The 21,129-nt window shown below is 39.4% G+C and overlaps 1 protein-coding gene across 2 annotated transcripts in view; it reads right to left on the reverse strand.

Moving 5' to 3' along the window:
- Window positions 1-14,894, reverse strand: part of si:dkey-97m3.1 (fatty acyl-CoA reductase 1) — an 81,612-nt gene extending 66,718 nt beyond the window's left edge. Inside the window, exon 1 of one of the 2 annotated variants that reach the window (XM_050036757.1) lies at window positions 14,724-14,894. In XM_050036757.1, the coding sequence (XP_049892714.1) occupies window positions 14,724-14,732 (9 nt within the window). In that variant the 5' untranslated portion in view covers window positions 14,733-14,894. Of the gene's footprint in view, window positions 1-14,517; window positions 14,661-14,723 lie in introns of those variants that run through there. The other variant, XM_050036756.1, reaches the window with a different exon arrangement.
- Window positions 14,895-21,129: the final 6,235 nt, after the last annotated feature.

Genomic DNA, 21,129 nt, shown 5'->3' on the forward strand with positions numbered 1-21,129 from the left:
AGTAGCTTGGTTAGCTTTTACTTCTATCAACGTGGTTAACTCTACTAGCTCTGTTAACTATATGGAAGCTTATCCATTTATTGCACTGGTTCTCAGTTTGCTTTCGCCTGCCTCTGTTAGCTCTATTAGCTCTGCTAGCTGTTACATCCATTAACTCTGTTAGTGCAATTAGCTTTGTTAGCTGTTAGCTCTATTAGTTTGGTTGCCGTTAGTTCTATTAACTCTGTTAACAGAGGCTCTGAGCTTTACTGTCTCAGTTAGCTGTTAGATCTATTAACTCTGTTAATTGCAAGCTCTATTAGCTTGGTTGGCTGTTAGCTCTATTAACTCTGTTAACTGTACGTGCTACTAGCTCTGTTAGCTCTAGTAGCTTGGTTAGCTCTTACTTCTATTAACGCAGTTAACTCTTACTAGCTCTGTTAACTATAAACTCTATTAGCTAGGTTAGTTGTTACCGGTATTAATTCTGTTAGCTGTGAGCTCTATTAGCTGGGATATGTGTTAGCTGTAATAGGTCTGATAGCACCATTAGCTCGCTTAGCTGTTAGTTCTATCAAGTCTGTAATCTGTTAGCTCTATTAGCTCTGTCAGCTGTTAGCTCTATTAGCTCTGTTAGCTGTTAGTTCTTTTTACTCTGGTAGCTGTTAGCACTATTGGGTCTGTTAGTTGTAAGCTCTATTAGCTTGGTTGGCTGTTAGCTCTATCAAATCTGTAGCTGTTAGCGCTATTAGCTCTGCTCTATTAGCTTGGTTAGTTGTTAGCGCTATTAATTCTGTTAGCTGTTAGCTCTATTAGTTTGGTTAGCTGTTAGCTGTATTATCTCTGCTAGCTGTTAGCTCTATGCTCAGTTAGCTGTTAGCTCCATCAGCCATCACGCTGCAGAACTCTGCTGCCCATCGGCTGCTAACAGCTAACTAGCTCTCCTCCCAGTGATAAGAGTGCAAAGATGCTCTCGGTTGTAGCATCTTGATACAGTTTGTCATTTGCTACGCAATATTTATGCCTAGAAACAAAACCTCTTGTGTCCTGAAGATGTACTGGGGAAGATCTGTTTGTCCCACACATATCTTCTATCGTCACCAGAACAACAGCTGTTAGCCTCAAGCTCTGGCTAGCCGGCAACGAGTACCATTCACTGTATTAGTAGAATGCTAAAATAAAAAGGAAAGGGCTGCTATTGTTTCTAAGAGAAAATATTGAAATAAAATATTTGAACATCAATGAGACAAGTATTTGATATTTATTTTGCGTGAATTAATTGTTATTAACAAAATCTTTGTAATAATGAATAAATTAGCTAAAAGAATCATTAGATTAATAAAAAAGTAATCCTTAGGTGTAGCCCTAGCTCTTTGTTTGCTGATGTGACAGCAGAGAACACATTGCATATGGTGGTGTGGGTGTTTACTGTTTACAAATTGTTTTGCACTAATTGTAGCAGCACACCAAACTAAGTGCAAAATGTAATAGCTTCAACCTGCACAGTAAAAAACATGGGTAGAGTGAAAGGCCATACAGTCAATGAAAACTTGCTATGGGGCTTTATTAATCCCAGATAAGAACGGGGCTATTTACTGTCTTTGATCCGTCTTTAACAAAACACTCCATGGTTCATTTCAAAGCAGCTCTGGGAGTGGCGTCCTTTATCTCCTCTGTACCCGGCCAGTACTGTGATGCATTGTGTTGCTGGTGTGGAGGATGCAATCACAATAAGCTCCTGCTCTCTTGTTTCTGTTCGACTAACACGCGGACAAGTGAGAGGAAGTACTCTGTTAGGTATTAATGGTCAGGGGTCTAATTTATAAAGATTGTGTATGCATAAAATGAGGCCTGAGTGATGGGAAATTGGCGACGCAGGTGGTGGAAACTATCAAATATATTTTGGCACATGCCATTTTTTGGCTTTTGTCCATACTTACATTTTTAGTGTGGATCCTGAGCACCCAGGTCTCAAGGAGAGCAAAGACTGTCAGGTATAAAGAGGAAGCTATGCATAGCGCTGGCTGCCGGCCATGGTGACCATGCATAGGAGGGCTGGGCGTTGGTCCAAAAAGTCCCAGACACAGACAGCCAGGTTGGGCCACTTTGACATCCCTTAATGGGGTCCAAGACAAACATCAGTCCAAATTAGCCCCAGAGGCTTCCTCCTTTAAAAAGACAAAACCTTGAGCTGTGACATAAAGGACACACACAGAGAGTGGAGACAGTGAGAAAAGTAAACTTTAACTATCTTAAAGCAACTAAACATGAAAGCCTCGGGCACGAGCCCCCTGCAGCAGTCAGTTAGCCCGTTAACGCCTCGTACGATGGAAACTCTTGTACATTTTGGGGAGGTGAGCAACGATACACTTGTCTGACAGGCTGCTAAGATAAACAGTCGAAGTTATTCCAAATTCCGAGAACTCAAAATTAGAAACTTAGAGTTAATTCTTGGTGTCGTATTTACCAAGTGTACACAACAGGTCCTGTGACAACAAGATCAACTAACTGCCACAAATTCCAGCCATGGCAAGGTCAACCATGAAAAGAATATAAGATAATATGTCGAGGTAATACACAGAGTGAGGTATGATAGTAAATTAAGTTGAAACAAAGCACAAATATGAATCAATTTTATAAACTATACAAAAATATATGTTGGCAGATATATAGACGAGGAAACATTGTGTTAGGGAAGTGCATATATATTTTGTAACACTGGGTGGTACTTGGACTAAATAAACTGGATTTTTTACTTATTCATTTAATTGGGTGGTAAATAGACTGGGGATAGTTGTATATTAGTTGTAAATACATTTGGGAATTTGTTGAAATAATATATCAGTTAAAAGAAGAAATTTAAGAAAGGGGTAGGGACATGTACGTTTTACTTCTACGTACTCCTTTTCGGACACTGTTATCTTTGTCTTTTTTATCATTATTATGGTTCATTCAAACTAAAGGCCACGAAAAATTGAGACTTTAGCTTCCCTGAGAAACTACTGCTTCAAGGAAAAAGCAGACTTAACTAGAGCTCAGGTGATTACTCACATAAATCGATCAATCGCAAAATCTTGCGCAAATATTTTTGATAATTGAAGAATGTTCAAAGTCCATTTTACGCAAAAACACCAAACTCTCTGGCTCCGGCTTCTCAAACCTGGAAAATTGCTGCTTTTCTTTGTCTTATGTCAAAGTAAACTCCAGGGTAGTGGCCCACCACGATCAAAACATCTGCAGTCACCAACAGATTTTTGGAGCTGGACTGACTGCTGTAATATATATACCGTTCGGTTATCTGTAGCACCACCCTGTCCGAGCACAGAGCGGGAAACACTGGACTTTTTGGCTTCTGACCGTTGACGTCACAGTCAAATATTTGTGTGTCACATGACCAGCGAGGTGTGATGTACACCGTTCAGGGACTATGTGCAACTAGTTGGAGAACATAAATCCTTTTCTTCTTCTAGTGACTGTGGTAGGGTTATCTGTGGAGGCCTTGTTATGCCAGTGTGATTAAAAAAATTATTTAATTGAGAAACTATTAAAAAAAAAAAAAAAAAAGATTTAGTATTTAAACTCAACGGGTATCTCAAAATAATGAAAAACTTTCTCAAAACAATTGCTTAGTATCTTAGAATTTGTTAGTATTTCAAAAAAATGAGTTGGTGTCTCAAAGTAATGCCACTCTCAAATATTACGTTATATTTTCAAACGATTTCTTTAGTATCTCAAAATAATGAGAAACTTTCTGGAAAAAGGTAGCATCTCAAAACAAGAAAAAAAAATCCTCAAAAATTATTAATATCTCAAAATAACACGAAACTTTCTCAAAATAATGACTCAGCAACGTTTCTCATTATTTTGAGATATTAGGTCAATATTTTGATAAAGCTTCTCATTATTTTACAATACTAAGTAATAGGGGTGGCGAGAAATCGATACAGCGTAGCGTTGGATATTTTAGTGTGGCAATATCGTATCATCACACAGTGCCAAGTACCTATTTTTTAAAATATATAAACTATTAACATTACAAATACAAATTAAACTTTAGGTTTAATTAAATTAAAATTGATTTTTCAGTCCACTAGATTTTGCTGCTACAAAATAATGTCTGAGGTGAGATGAACAGACTGAAAACTTTATATTAATAGATAAAACAGATGTTGACAAAGTTTTCCTCTGGGGACATAACTTACAGTTGGAAAAAGGTAATAAACCCCAATATATTTCATCGCAACATATTTAAAATTGCACAAATGTTGTTTCGTGACTCAAGTATCGTGAATCCTCTGGTGATTCCCACCCCTAATAAGTAACCATTTTGCCATGCTAAGTCCTTGACTTGAGAAAGTTTCTCATTATAATGACTCACAGGATCTTGTTTCTTTTTCATCACAATGGCAGAAATGGGCTTCCATACATATCTGATCGTGATGTGGCTGTACACGCTTAAGTGGTTGATTACTCTTCAGGTGAATCACTTCCCTCATTCAGTAAATCCTCTTCCACTGAAGTTTATTTTGACATGTGGGAACACAAATTAAAGCCCTGAGAACACAGGTTGGATTAACCTGTGTTAATTCTGGTAAATGTGCACTACCTGCAGTATCATGTTTTCTGGAGAAGTGACAACGCCCTCAACAACAGATTAATGTTGCTAAGAAAGTGATGTTGCAACAACCGCTTGCTCTTCACAGTCTGACACATTCCTTGAACGTTGCGCTTCCCTCACCAAAGCTATTGGTACACAAGCTCCAACAGGCTGCGTAGGACATAATAGAGAAGTAAAACCAAATCTAGCCTAGGTGAACTAATATTGAATGTGCTGGTTCAGCAGTTAATGTCAGTAGAGCGTAATTTACTGTATTTGAAACAGTTTGTTCTTTCAAAGTTTTACATTGGCGCTCTCATGTCTTTCCCCACTTCTAATTAAAGCACTTTGTACCTAATACGATATCTTAGACTGGTCTTGTATTCTGTGTGGTGGTCACTGGCTCCATTAATCAACAGTGGGTGACTCACTGCCAGAGAGTGCCTGTAAATCCTCTCCATTACCCTCTGGTGACATGCCGTTAAAGGAGCACCCATGTCCATGTGGGGTTCAATGTCATTCAGCCCATCAAAACACCCCCCTCTGGTTATTAACAGTCAGGAGGCCCACAGGATCCGCAGATGCTGAGAGGTGCTGCAAGGTGACCTGTGCTAATTTACAACATCTGCTTAAGCCTTCAACATGAAGGACCACAACAGTGCTTTTAAACATTGTAGCCTATTAACTACAAATAATATAGAGTATGTTTTAAATCACATCTTTTTAAAAACATGTTGCAGTCTTACAGAAATTTGCATTTACCATCTTATTATCTTCAGGCAGGTGTTGGTTTTGCAATGTGTGTCATACAGTATGAAAATCAATTGTCGGGCTCTTAAAGGGACAGTTCACCCCAAAATTGAAAAGAGATGTCTGACTTCTCTCCAATAGAATGGAACTAGGTGACACTCAGCTTGTGGTGCTCAAAGTGCCAAAAACACAATTAAAAAAACTCAACAGCAATGCCTCTTTCCAGAAATCAAGATAATCCACAGACCTTGTTACGAACTGTTTCATCCAGGAACTATTTTGTGTCTCTGAAACTACACCCAACGATCGTATCACCATGCAGAAGGAAGTGTGCATCTGCTCATGGACGAGACGCTCGTGTTTGTGATAGCGTAAAACAGTAATTATATCCTCCTCAGATAAGCTGTAGCATTGAGGTAATGGTATGGAACTATTAGAATAACACTGTAGCTTAGCAGAGGAGGACGCCATTAATGGTTACATCTCGCACTGTCAAGAGCAAGAGCCTCTTGTTTTCTGGAAAGAGACATTGCTCTTGAGTTTGTCAAAAGACAAGCTGAGTTCCATCTAGTTCCATTATGTTTGAGAGAAGGCAGACATCTCTATGGCTGATATCTCCAGCACTCAGCAACTCACACCAAAACAATCTCGATTAATAAACAGCACTACAGGTAAGAGGAAAAATATGTATTTTTGAATTGTTGAATTGAACTGTCCCAGGGGTCCCAGAGCACCATGGGCCCAAAAACCCCCAGATTTAATGTGTGTCATTCGGGCTTAGGTTATGCTATGTGATATGGAACTGTACCATTTAAGTACATTATCAGTTAAGGCAGGTTCGACATGAGCCAATGATTTGCTGGAGTCTAGTTTAGAGACCTTAATTGTTTTAATTCATTTTGTGCTCATATAGTCCATATTCCCAAAATTAAGTTGTTATAGTCACGTTTCACAAACTGACACAGCAAGTTTTGATTGAAAACTTAATCTTATTAGATAAAACAGCTGTCGACAAAGTTTTCCTTTGGGGTCATAATTTACAGTTGAAAAAAGTTAATAAATTGCAATAAATGTTATTACAATGCTCAGCATATCGCAACATATCTAAAATCACAATAATATTGTATCATGACTTAAGTATCATTGAAATATCGTATCGCTGATCCTCTGGTGATTCCCACCCCTAAGCATTAGAGTACTGATAGAGTGTAAAGTTCCCAAATTTAAAACATTGTCTCAACACAAGCAGCTGTACACAAACTTTACCTACTTCGGTATAAATCAGGAAATATCTAATCTAGGGCATCACCTTACAATTATTTTCATTATTGATTAACCTGCATATTATTTTCTGAATTACTCTGGTTAATAGTTTTGTCTATAAAATGTCAGGAAATAGTAAAAGATGACCATTGTAATAATTTCCCAAGAGCCCACAGTGCCGTGTTCCACTTCCTGCTACATCTTATCCAACCTACAAAAACCCATACGGTATTTACTATCATAACTGACCAAGACGGGCAGCAAAATTCTCACAATCAACAAGCTGAAACCAAAGATGTTTGGCTTTTTCAGGTTAAAAAATGACAATTAATTGATCATCTGCAACAGTTTTACATATTTAGAACTTTTGGCTAAAAAAAACATGGTTCGAAGTTGGAAAATGTCTTGATTTTGAGCAGAAAACATCTACTGAATCATTAGTAAACAAGCCTAAAAATCCAACTAAGCATCAATAAGCATTGAGGTTTGATACCCAGGACTATGTGAAAGACAGCTGCTGCCTGTAACAGCAAGAAAAATACATCCAAATTCTTAAACTGTAAAGCCTGCGTTCAAAAATGGAATGCAAACACACACTTGTTTGATCCATTTAAAATCAAAGAGGATGTCCTCTTTACAGGACTACCCTCGAGGTGATCTACACACTCCCTCCCTCTCATGGCCCCTTTCTCCTGCTCATTTATCCTCACCGTCCACGGCCTTTACACCAAATGCTGATTCAAACTAACCTGCAGCGTCCCATGAGAAACAACCACAGGTGCAGGAACACTGCTCCTTCATTACTGCCGACCTGGCTCTGAGGAAACAGCACAGCCCACAGCTAAACTGTGTGCTACTTTTAGCTGATTTAGCTTTCATAGCTTTTAGCATTTTTTTCCCAAACACCTGTGTTTGCTGTTTATTTAACAAGTGTTTTCCAATTGAATTGCAACATGTTATCATTCGAGTCGTTTAGCTGTATGCCAGCTCTGACACTGGTATGACTGGCATGACTACAAGATGAATGAAGACAAAACCACCCGGCTGTGAGAAGAACGTACAAACAATCTGAAACATTACACACTCTTAAATCACAGCAAAGATTAAGACGCACTTTGTCTGTGAAGTTGTTTATCCGCATTGTTGCGGTGTCAGGTAGTGTGAATGAGGAAATTATGATATGCCAGGAACAGCTGCAAAACTAACAGACATTCCCAACAGCCTCAACTGTACTCTGTGTTGAGTGCTAACAAGCTAATGTTAGCATGCTAAAATAAGGTAGTAAACATGTTAAAAGGGGACCCATTATGTGTTTCCTTTTTTTCGGTCAAAATGTTACAATGTCAGATGTCCATAAATGTGGCCAATGTTTAAAACAATACTTTAGCTACAAGCTAATGCTAGGTTGTGACAAATTTCTCCATATGGTCATCTGCTCCAGGCACAATGCTACATGTGGCTACATGCTAATGTCAGGGAGACATGTAATCTTGGTTGCCACTGTGGTTTAAGTCACCCCTATTTCTGATCATATTCCTGCTAAAACATGTCTGGTTGTGTATTGAAGCTGCAGGGTTGATATTTTTTTGTCGGCCACCGCGGAAGTTAGCATTGCCCTGGTTCCCTCATCAAAAAACAATGATATTTTTCCATTGGATTTTGGATTATTGCAGGAAATGAGCTCTGTGGCAAACAAAACTTTACTTATGTGTTCAACAAGTTAATCTTCACAACACCACGTTTATGACTTTTGAAGCCTAAATGCAATCCCCAGAAGTAAAAAGCTAGCTGACATTAGGCTAAACAAACTACACTATAGTTGTGTAACACCACACCACAACAAGTCTGTAAAGCCATGTTTGGCGTAATGATGTTCTGGAAGCTAGTCTCATTTAGCCACTTGTTGGCAACCGCCTTTTTAAAGACAACTAAGAGCTTCAAAATTCACAAGTGGGGTGTTTACTGACAAAGTCTGTGTCATAGAACAAAATGTTGAAGTCTCTTAAGCTTGTGTTAACCACAGATCTTATTTCAGGCATCTAAATGAATGCTAACTCATTTCCAAGTTTAGGACTCCTGCAGTGCTCTATATGGTTATCTGCATCAGGCACACTGCTACATGTAGCTACATGCTAATGTCATGGGAAACATGTAATTTTGGTCGATGATGTTTGTAATTTCTCCCCGATTTTGGATCATATTCCTGCTGGAACATGTTTGGGAGCTGTCATTGGTGATTTTTCTCCGTAGAAAGTGCCGCTATTCTCCATTACACTCATTTCCCGGCTGCACTAACTACTGACAGGAAACCTCGAACCGCAAACAAGGTCAATTGTGAATCTTTCGATTCTGCATTTTTGAGCCGTGGTGGTTATATAATTGAAAGACTTTCCATAAGCTGAGAAAAGCAAATTAAAAATCTGTGATGTCATCTATGAGTTGAGCGGGAACTCACAGGCGGGGCCAGTGGGAGAAACACTACTGCTCATATTTAGTGGGCCACATACCGCGGAAGTAAACTTTCAAGCAATAAACTTTTTTTGGCAGATGCGTCAGGTGAGCAAATCCACTTATTTTTATATATATATATACATATATATATATATATATATATATATATATATATATATTTATATACAAAGTGTTATTTGACCACTGAAACCCAAAATATAGTATGAACCTGAAAATAAGCGCAATAGGTCCCCTTCAAAATTATACTTGCTAATCATCAGCATTTAACATTGTTATTGTATGTTAGCATGATGATATTAGCATTTAGCTTAAAGCACAACAAAGCCACCAATCACACTATACCTAATACTTTATTTCTTCATAAAAATGTTTGTCATGACCATAAATGTCACAGAGACTTCAAAGCTGATGACGTTTCACCTCAGTTGATCTTTGAGGACACGGTCATTTTAATAAATGTCCACTGGGAGCACCCTTCCTTTGATGCAGACAGTAAACTGTGATTTATGGATGTGCTTCTCTAAAATTCCCCCGAGGGGGCAAATCAAAGAAATTCACACAGTACTCCTTACAAAAAATGTCCAAACTGACATGTAGCATGATCCATGTCATGTTACATCACAGCTGAACAGGATCGAATGATGAAACCTGAGGCTGACATTTGTGAACAGCAGCAGTGCTGAATACGGGTTTCTCTCCTCCATACACACATACACAGACTCACTCACGCTGACCGATATAAAACGGAGATTTACATCCTTGCAGTGGATGTTTATCTGCTGAAGAGGAAGCACACTGCAATCCCCTCGCCCCAGACCACATCTTAACTCACACAGCCTCTCTCGAAGTGACTGAAACTGCGGACACGGAGATGCAAGGAAGAAATCAGCTCCCACGCTGCTGCCTCTCCATTCACTCATCGTAACCATGCTACTACTCTGTGGTATAGAAATGCATGAGTAGTAGAGATGTATACAGAGCTGCAACACGAGACAGGAGGGGTAGAAAGTGGGGAAACAGAAGTTGACAAAAAAGATGCAAGGCTGTGAGAGAGAAATGAGGACAAAAGACGAGACCTGAGGGGTTTCACAGGAACAATTGTGGCTGGAGGTGAGAAAGCACCGGATGAGCGGCTGCACATGTGTAAACCAGGAAGGTTGCAAACATAGAAGACAATAGCGGGACTTTCTAAATCCGGCCCTGCCCCGTACTTTGTTGTGAAACTTCTCAAGAAGCCAGAAACGAAGTCACGTTGAGAATAAAATCCTCTCCGGCAGCATCTGGTCATAACTTAGTGCGGCTATAAATATATAAATGAGCACACATTCGCCAACATGCGTGCACACGTACCTATCTGAGAGCAAAATGTAGGTCATCTCGTGATGATAATTAGAGCTCTATTTGTGATCCCGATTTAGAAATCAGCGTGAGACACCTTCCTCATTTTGCCACTTATAGCTGACGGTGACAAGTCTGTGATCACACACCAAAACACCTTCTGAGGGGTGAAATCTTCGCAGTTTGCACAATGTGATGGACTGATATTTCCTGTTTTGTATGATGTAATTGTTGATGATACACACTTTGAAGTAGAGCTGCGAGGATCAGTTCATTTAAAGTCTGTGGGATTTAAAGGGACATATGGGCAGATATGGCACGTAACCACCTGGAAATAAGAACTGTTGTATTTTTGTTTGCGTAATCCACCATGTTGCACTGCCATGTTTCTGATGTAGTTCAGAGCAACAAAGCAAACACTGGCTCTAGATAGGGCAATTTGTGTTTTCCGTTGGCCACTGCAGCTCTCTTACATGCTGGGCACACGGCAGAGGTTTCAGCTGATTGCAATCTGAAACCTCGCTGCTATATGCTACTCAATCCTACACACTAGACCTTCAATTGATTAGTCGAGTGACAGAGAATTTATCCGCAACTATTTCTATAATTGAAATTTGTTATTTTCCATGGTTCCAGCTTCTCAAATGTCACCATTTATTCCTTTTCTCTTGTTTTATATCAGCACTGTATATTGGTTATTGGAGAGCGGCAACCTCCAAGGCTGAATAATGGAGCCAGTGCGGAAGTGCCAAAAACTGCAGTTCCTCTAATGGCCACTTGAGGCTGGCCCTAAAACAGAGTAAATCCCCATAGACCCTGTTTTACTGCAGAAATAACCATGTTTACAACCTGGTACAAAACATGGTTTTGGTCTCGGAAGCTAATTTCCATGTTCAAGACAGCCGTATGAGGGGTACATTTTTAAATAACTCACTCATATTTTATTTAGGCTTAAATTTACGCATGTCAGATCCATCCCACGCTGCTCCACAGCTCCAACCTATCATCTACAGTAAACACAGTCACCTCTTTCTCCAAAAAACCAAGATGGTGACGGCCGAAATGCCGAACTTGAGGTTTGAAAACGGGATTCCACAAACCAGTGGGTGACGTCACAGTAGCTAAGTTCATTATTTATATAGCCTGTGTTTATCGTTAAGACAAAACAAGACATCTGAAGGCGTCAATTACAACAGGAGTTCATCTCAATTCCCAGAACGTCAACAGTTTGACATTAATAAGCCTGAACACAAAAAAACATTTAACCAAACAACAAAACTACAAACACTACAAATCACATCAGACATTACGAAAGTGGATGCAGCACAACAAATTAATCTTACCTAGTAGGTTTGGGTGGTATCAAGATATTACAGTATCTTCTTTTTCAAATTAAGTGAGAGAGACAACATAGTTTAATTCACGCAGCTTGTGAACTTGACTCAAGTGTGTGACCCAGTCTTAGAGCAGATATGTATTAGTCTAGGAGGTCTAACTTTGAGCTGAACAGAGAGACAACTGTACCACACACTGATTCCATACTGCATAACATTCTGTGTTATAGACTGGAAAAACAATACCAGGATCTTGTTTGCTCCAAATGACCTCCGTCTCCTGTGAAAGTAAATGTTGTACCTTGCTAAAAATATAATCTATATGTGCACTGCAGGATAAGCAGCGTCCACATAACGCCCAAATATTTATAGAAGGAAACCTGTTCCATGTGTGTGTTATGGATGGTAACTCTACTGACAAAACATTTCATTGAGAAGAAAAAAACAACGTCAGTTGCAGCTCTATTAAAGTGGATATGGATATAACTTTTAGCTGTCTCTGTGTCAACATCGTAAGGAAGACCTTCCCCTATCAAAGTAATGTCCTTACACTGCTGGGAGGTAATAAGCTGTGACCTAAGAGTCTGTGCTTACAAGGCTGGATAAAAAATACTGATAGTTTCAGTTTCAATTTTTCCCAATTATATGCTGATTTGAATGGAAATGACGTCCTCGCACTGGTGGTATGACATCTGGCAAAAGCAATGCAGCATGTAGAGCAGGCTGGTTCAGTGGTATATGAAGTTAAGACTATCACTGAAGTTTCCTTTCACTTTTTGAAATGTAAAAACAGTGCTGACAGATAGGACAGACAAGACAGACAGGACTGACTGCAGTGATAAGAAGTAACACTGCAGCTTAGAGCTCTTCCTACAGTATAAATGAGTCTAAAGTAAGAATTTAAAGTCATTATGCAACACCCCACATCTCCTCAGATCTGCATACTGTGAGGGAATTTCCACTCAGACTGGGAGCTGTGGTCTGGGGTGGACCAAGCTGCCGCCCAGCTGCACATTCATGACCAGGAGAGTCAGCTGTGCTCCTCAGTCATCTCACTGCTCAGCACAGAGCACATCAGCCAGGAGGTGATTCAAACAGCTCGCCTCCACATGGCAAACCACACACACACACACACACACACACACACACACACACACACACACACACACACACACACGAAACACGACAGAGTGGTCAGATCTATAATAAACAGCTCTGTAATAATGTCAACTTTCCCCACACACACTGTTATTATCACTGCTGGAGTTAGAAAACAATTAAACACAATAAATATTCTCACAAATCCGTGCCAACGCTCTCCAGTCGTCAGAGTCAAGGTAGAAACGTTGGTGAAATGGCTTTTCCGGTAAAACTTTTCAAAATAAAACAAAAAAAATGAAGAACAACATACACATAACATCAGGTTTGCTGCTATTGAATATTTTGTGTATCAGTTACTTGGCCAAGTAGTTTATCAGTTAGTCATTGAGGGTACAAAATGCCAAAAAACTAATCCTAACATTTTAGGAGCTGCAAGGGGAAACTAGTGTTTTCAAAATGTCTATTTATCAATACTGAATATTTGAAAGTTTCAATACCCATTTACTGCAGTAACAGCTGCACTTTTTTGCTCTCTGTTGACATTTACTACAGTCATTCTGATGTTCACCTCCACCAACCAAGAAAAAAAAAAAGTTGTCACTGTCATGCTATAGCCTTGTTATATTTGTATTGCAATAAAAAATAGAATTTTAGGCTATCAATGTCAATTATTCCCTGCGACAAGCAGTGATATTTTTCAAGGTATCGTATCAAAGTTTGAAATTACAGTCTCGTGAAACACAAGAAACTACTTCATACTTTTGTTTGCAACTTTAACAACTAATCAAATAACAATAATAGTTTATTTTCTGTTCAACTACACATTTCAGTTCAAACAACCGTGAATATTAATGTCAACTTTTCCCTGTGACATTGAAAATGGTATAACATATTAATACTTTTCAAGGTATTGTATGAAATAAGAAATTCCAGTGTGGTGACAACACTAAAAGAAACTGCTTCATATATTTATTTGCAAGTTAAACAATTAATCGAAGAACAAAATTGTTTTTCTGTCCATCAGCTGACAGATTAATCTACTACTAATTTCAGTTCAAACCAAGGGTGATATAAAATAGAAAACTGTTTTATTTTAGCATTTTTTTAATTAGCTTTTGAAGGAAAAGTACTTTTTTTCCTCACAATTTAAGTAACAGTATTATAACTTCCTATGTCCATGATGTGAAACACTCAAATGCTTTCATGACAGTTTACAATTACTCTAACTGGCTGGGGACAATCAGGCTACAAGTCCAATTTAAAAAAAAAATCTACTTAAAAAGGTAGATTTTGTGCAAAATCCTCAATAAAATAACCCCATATTGGGTTTTACGAATTTTAATTAATTTATGAAGTTGTTAAAAATGTGTAGCCTCAGAAAAACTCTACTTTTACGCTCATTTAAACCCGTAATAAATTGTAACTCGTGTATTTTTATCTGATATTTAATATGCTTTTCTTTTGAAGGCCACAGCCTGTACTTCCGGTATCGTTGGCATTACAGGCTGCTAGCTTCCCGCAGCTGCTCCACGCTGACTGCGGCTCGAGCTGTCCCGCTACCCGCCGCCCTGCTGTCGTAGGCGGCTACAGCTCCGTGCTGACTGCGTGCTCTCCCGTTACACAACTCCCACGGTCACACTGAAACAAACGACTGATAAAAAGCCGACACACTGTGACTGTTACCGGCTGAGTGCGCGCGGAGACGTTTTCAGCTCCGGCGTGTTGATGCTCATTCCCGCGGCTCCGATCACACAGCAGACAAATCCAATGAAAGATGCTCCGGCAGCGGCGTGCCAAGACACATCTCTGCCTCCCACAGTCCATGTACTAATCCCGATACACTGAACCACCGCCGATTTAAAACAGAAAAGAAATAAAACCCTTCCTACCGTAGACATGGACTGGTGCGGGCGGTTCCTTCCTCCTGCTGCTGTCAAAGAGGCTGTGCGGTGCGGCAGCTGCGGACTCTCTGCCTCCTCCCACCGGCCGCCCCTGGGCTCTGGCTGCTGGGATACTTCCACGGATCCGCCGACTGCCTGTCTGTCTGCAGACTACAGCAGCGAGACAGACTGCCACACTAATGTGGGATACTGAGTGGGCAGGGCGCGTCACTCCGCCCGTGGGCCCTCCCCTAGCCCCGCCGTTACACGCCGTTCTGACGAGTGCAAATCGAGCGTCACGCCAAAGCTCATTCAAAAATATGGAAAGTTAATGTGACGTGTTTGATATGCGTGGAGTCGTTGATTGTTGGAAAGCATTTAGTCAGTTTCTCTTTGACTAATAAAAATATAAAATTCGGCATGTGTCGCATAAATATAAACACATTATTTAACTTTAATATAACATTTAAATGGTTACATTGCAAATACAGTGTAGTTTTGACAATAACTTTTAAAACTAGGATTATCATGCAAAGGCTTATAGTTAGGGACATTTATGATGTGTGCCATAGATGGGGTTTCATAGTGGCCTTTCAATTAAGGGTGTAGGTCCATCTTAACATTTTAGCATCAAACACTTAATTTCCTGCATTCTGCTGGACTTTTATGCACCAATTTGTATGTGTATATATATATATATATATATATATATATATATATTTAAATCAAATTTTGGCAAAATAAAAGTCCTCAGCAGTGGCGTAAGGAAGTTATTATGGGCCCCAGTGCACACTATTATGACGGGCGCTGGTGCTCGCTATCATGCATGTATTGTCAATGACATTAACATAAATATTACTCAACAATCATCGTTGCGTGTCTGAGAAAAATATCAAAGAAAGTAAGAAATTAATTATTTAATTGAATAATTTTTATAGTAGATTTATATTTTGTATTGCTTATGTAGAAAAAGCATATAACGTCGTTTTAGTTTTACTGACTATTTTACAAATAAAAATAAAAACATGATGCAGATTAGGTTGCCGTTTTGAGGACATAAATATTTATATAACAAATGGCACCCATTTAAATTAGTAACACAAATCTTTTTTTATTCATTAGCGTTGCCTTTGTAATTAGCAAGCTAACTTGCTAGTATTCTAGTCTATTGGCAAGTTGACTCATTAGCATAGCCTATGTACTTAGCAAGCTAACTCACTAATATCAAAGAGCATGGATACCAAGAGGCGAAGCTCAATAGAACGCCCCATAGCAACAGACTCGCCCATGGTTTCGTCCTAACGCCGCCATTTTGAACTGAAGTATATCGCTATTAATTACGCTTACAATGCTACTCACCTCGTGATAGCTTGGTCACAGGTGCTTTTTCACGTTTTTGTAAAGCAAAATATAGATTTAAAAAAAAAAAAAAAACGAAAAAACCCGGCCTAGATGGCATCTCTACATATTACATCCACTTATGAGAAGATTAACTTAATTACTCCTTCAAAATCACCCCATAAGCCAATCTACCAAAAAATAAAGAAATAATAAAAAAATCAATATTTTAACTAGAAACACATTAATGGCGACGTCACATAGTTAGGAATTAAGATTTATTTACAGTTTGTACAGTAAGGGGACAGTAAAAATAATAATAATAATAATAATAATATATAGGCTATTTTAATATGATATATTTTAATGCTAAAGCAGTAATCAGTTCTGATATAAATGGTCCAAGAGGCCATATATATATATATATACAGTGGTTGAATTGTTAATTTTTAACAAGGGGGATGCAATGTAGCTTTGATTTTTTTGCGTGCACACATAATCAAATATGACACAGCACAGATGTGCAAAATTAATCAAGATAAAGAAAAATGGCATGACCTATGCCTGCTGCCTTTAAAACACAAATAATGCAGTAGTATTGCTATTGCAGTACAGACAAAAAACATTTTAGAGTATAAATATGAGTAGTTCTGAAATAGCTGTGAAAATTAATCTTACAGTCACTCTTATCCTATAGACATTTCCTTAGCCAGTTATAATTTCTCCTTACCTGTGAAGCCTTGGGCTGATAATTGGTGCTGCTGTCAGGTCCCTGTCCTGATACCTGCCTGGTTTCTCCCTGGCCCTCTTCTATCTATTGCAGTAATATAGATAATAAATGTGCAAAGCAAAATTCATAAATACAGAGTCACTTTTGTGCTCTAGATATTTTCTCTCAGCCAGTTATAATCTCTCCTGTGAAGACCCTGCGTGATCATCCTTGCTGGCCTCTGGTTCACTGTCTCCTCCCTGACCCTGCTCTTTAGATTGTGGCAATAAAGATTAACAAAAATATGTGCAAAGCAATAGTGAGCACAAGTTCTTATTAAGGAGTAACTAACATTATCTACATGCAACAGCATTACTCAACTTACACGGTTTGTTTGGAAGAAACTGTGCAAGGTTTTTTGCTTCTTGCTGGCTGCTTTGCTGAACATAGTTAACACAGAGGTTCCGCCCAGTGGCACACCTCTCGTCTGTGTGCGATTGATCACAACATGACAGCGTGCGTCTGCAGCCTGGCGCCGCCTACTCATGGTGCGTTTAAAGACGGCTCGGAAAAAAACGTAACCACATGTTAAAAACGAATTGAACGGTTGTAATGGCTGTAAAAAGTGCGGGGGACAGAGGGCACAGATACGGGAAGTGCGGTGGACATGTCCCCTGTGTCCCCCCTTCAAATTACGTCCGTGCCTGCACACACAGATTCTAGATTAACAAGAGGGATGCGTTTTGGTCAATTTTCTAACAAAGGGGATGGCATCCCCCCTCAATTCGACCACCAACACTGGCATATTAAATTGATATTAAAACACTTTAAAACTTACACCTCAGGAGTTCTTACCTGTCAGGATCCTTCGGGAAACAGTGGAAGGCCAGGTGCGGGGTGTTCCACTGATAGTTGTTGCAGTTAATTGCACTACACTGTTTTCTTTTACTGTTTTTCTCCTCTCTCCTTGACATCTTGCATGTTGTCTGGGCGCAACAGTCCAAGCTCAACAGTCCAAAATGGCGGCAGCGCTACCGCAGCGCCCCTAGTGGCTGTTGGCAAAAATTCAAGGAGCTTCGCCTCTTGGTATCCATGCTCTCTGCTAATATTATAGTCTATTGGCAAGTTGACTCATTAGCATAGCCTATGTAATTAGCAAGCTAACTTACTAATTTTCTAGTCTATTGGCAAGTTGACTTGTTAGCATAGCCAACCTAGTTAGCAAGCTAACTCACTAACCTTGCAGCGGGANGCTGTTGGCAAAAATTCAAGGAGCTTCGCCTCTTGGTATCCATGCTCTCTGCTAATATTATAGTCTATTGGCAAATTTATTTATTAGTATAGCCTTCCTAGTTAGCAAGCTAACTCACTAACCTTGCAGTGGGAATTTTGATAGAAACATGACATTAACGTGAATATATCTCTATCTTTAAAAGAAGTCTCTGATCAAGTCAGCGAGACGGAACTGCACGTGTTCCAAATATTGAGGGGTGTGTGTCCCCTGCGTCTCCTTGGAAATCTACACCTGTGCTGTCACTGGAGGCTCTGTGGGGATACAAAGTATACCCTGACTTTACACATTCTCAGTTTGATCATTTATTTCTATAAGAGCATAAATCTGGACATTAAGCATTGATAAAACAAGATAAGACCAAATTAATTTGATCACCCCAAACCAGAACATCATCCATGTTCCCTTAACGATGTGATAAACTTAAAGTGTCTGTAAATTATCTCAATCAATACAGGACTTCTCTGCTAACACTGAATGATCTATTGATAGCTCCCTGTTTAACTCAACCCATGCTTCAGTCTGCAGCTAATGTCAGAACAGGCCTTTTCCATTGACACCCACATAAAAACATGCACAGTGGATCATTTGCTTCCCTGCTTGCAAAGCACTGATGTATAATTAAAGTTATCAAGTACCAGGCATCAACCGCCACCATATCGGTTATTACAGCCAGCCTGTTGCCCTTCAGGACACTTAAAACTCCAGTTGGTGCCATTATTCCACATCTTACAGCTTTGATTATGACTCAGTCGTAGTTTCGCTGCACTTAGCTGAAGGGCACGGCGTTGGTTTGTTCGCTACAGCTGCGCAATAACTGTAATATAATGGACAAAATTAATCTCTATTCAGCTGTTAAAGTATGAACGCGGGGTGCCAGGACTCTGCAGATGGTAGAACAGGTTTAACAGACAGCTCCGGATACTGTATGATGTGTCTGAGTGTGTGCATGACAACAATGTGAAGGCGATGTAACTTATAAACAGTTTGTCAGACGGCGTGAAGACTGTAAACATGACTGTGAGACACTGGGCCCCCTGGCATAGACATGCAGCACGCCCCACCACCTCCCCGACATAGGAGCCATAAGACACACAGACTTTATAAGTGTGTTTTGTTTTGTTTTGCATCTCTTAGAAGTCGTTACACATCTCTCTACTTCCTGTAGTTTTTGTATCTGTCTATAATTGTTTTTCCCATTTTATTCATATTGCATTTCTTTGTGGTCATTTTGTGTCTCTTTGTAGTCTTTCTGAGTTTCTTTGTGATTGTCTTGTGTCACTTTGTAGTCTTCTGGGGTCTCTTTGTGGTTGTTTTGAATCTCTGTGGTCATTTTGAGTCTCTGTGGTCATTTTGAGTCTCTTTGTAGTCGTTTTGTGTCTCTAGTCGTTTTGTGTCTCTTAGTGGTCATTTTGAATCTCTGTGGTCTTTTTGTGTCTCTTTGTGGTTGTTTTGTGTGTCTTTGTGGTTGTTTTGTGTGTCTTTGTGGTTGTTTTGTGTCTCTTTGTGGTTGTTTTGCCGCTTTAAATTGTCGTCGTGATTCTTTTTGTGCCTCTTTGCAGATGTTTTGAATCTCTCTATAGTCATTTTGTGTCACTTTGTTGTTTTATCTTTTTTTTGTGGTTTTGTGTCTTTTTTTTAAATTCATATTGAATCTCTTTGCAGTTGCATTCATCTCTTTGTAGTAATTTTGTGTCTTTATGGTTGTTTTGCCCATTTTTTTAGTTTTTTGTGAGTCTCTTTGCAGCTGTTACATCTCTTTGTAGTCATTTTGTATCTCTTTGTAGTTGCTTTGCATCTCGAAGTAGTCATTTTTGTCTATTTGTGGTTGTTTGACACAATTTCTTAGTAGTTGTAAGTCTCTTTGTGGTTCCTTGCAGCTTTTTTGTTGCATTTCCTTACAGTCATTTTGTGTCTCTTTGTGGTTGTTTTTCCTCTTGCATAGCCATGTCTCCTTGCAGCTGTTTTGCATCTCTTTGTATTTTTTTTTGTCTCTGTTGTCATTTTTTATCCCTCTGTAGTTGATTTGCATCTCTTTATAGACATTTTGCGTCTCTTCGTGGTCTTTTTTTGTTTCTTTGTGGTCAGTTTGAGTCTTCCCCTGGTCGGCATGTGTTTATTTGAATCACATTTTGCAGGTGAAAGCCGGAGGGCCGGGGGCTGATAATTTGGGCCCCTGGGTTTGTGCCCAAAAGGCCCATTTATCAAACCATCCATAAATGCAAACTGGGTCTTGAGCCACAAACCTTAAAGTGGCCCTCACATGCTGACAGGATCTGCTGTAACAGACAGTCTCTCTTATTTTAAATAAAAGGCAGACAGGAACACAACCCTCAGCTTGTTCTGCAGGTAATCCTTGTTGTGCAACATGTTACGTTCTGTCCTTTAAATATTTGCTTTCCTCAGAGGAGATTTATAACCATCCCACCAAGATCCAGGTTGATTTTTTATTTAATTATTATTATTATAATTTTTTTTTTTTAACACAGAAAGTCACGACTGAGACTGTCTGTATTATATAATTAAACTATGAGTGCTATATTACATTAACCTGCGTTTCAAGCAGTAAATGGTCTTTTCAGAGTGAATGTAGCTCCCAAATGAGTCGACTGTTTTTCCTGCAACTCTTGGAAAATCTGGCTAACTGAGGGAATACACCTCTCCTGTTGTGTAAACCTACGTAGCATCTCTGGCGTCCCACGTGCAGCAGTGCAAATGAGTTGAGGGTGAGATACAGAGGAATGCAGCGAAACAATTCCTGGCTCACCTCAGATAAAAGCATCACAGTTGCTCCCGGCTAAGGTGAGGCAATTCGAGACACAGAAACTGAAACTCTTGAACACTGGAGGTGCTGTTAAGATCTCTTCTTTGTGCAGCATTGTAGAGTCTTCTAGAAGGATGGACTAATTATATTTTTGTTATCTCTGCACTGCAGTTATTTTACTGGCAATATGTTCAGTGTGGATGAGATGCTACACCAGAGACGTCGGCGGAGGAGGTAAAGCAATCCATCAAATGCTGAAAATCTGAGTCATGTCTGCTGTCAATTACATTAGTGTTGGCGTGTTTGGGAGAAA

This window comes from Epinephelus moara, chromosome 23 (genome assembly GCF_006386435.1).
Source record: "Epinephelus moara isolate mb chromosome 23, YSFRI_EMoa_1.0, whole genome shotgun sequence".
Lineage (NCBI taxonomy): Eukaryota > Metazoa > Chordata > Actinopteri > Perciformes > Serranidae > Epinephelus > Epinephelus moara.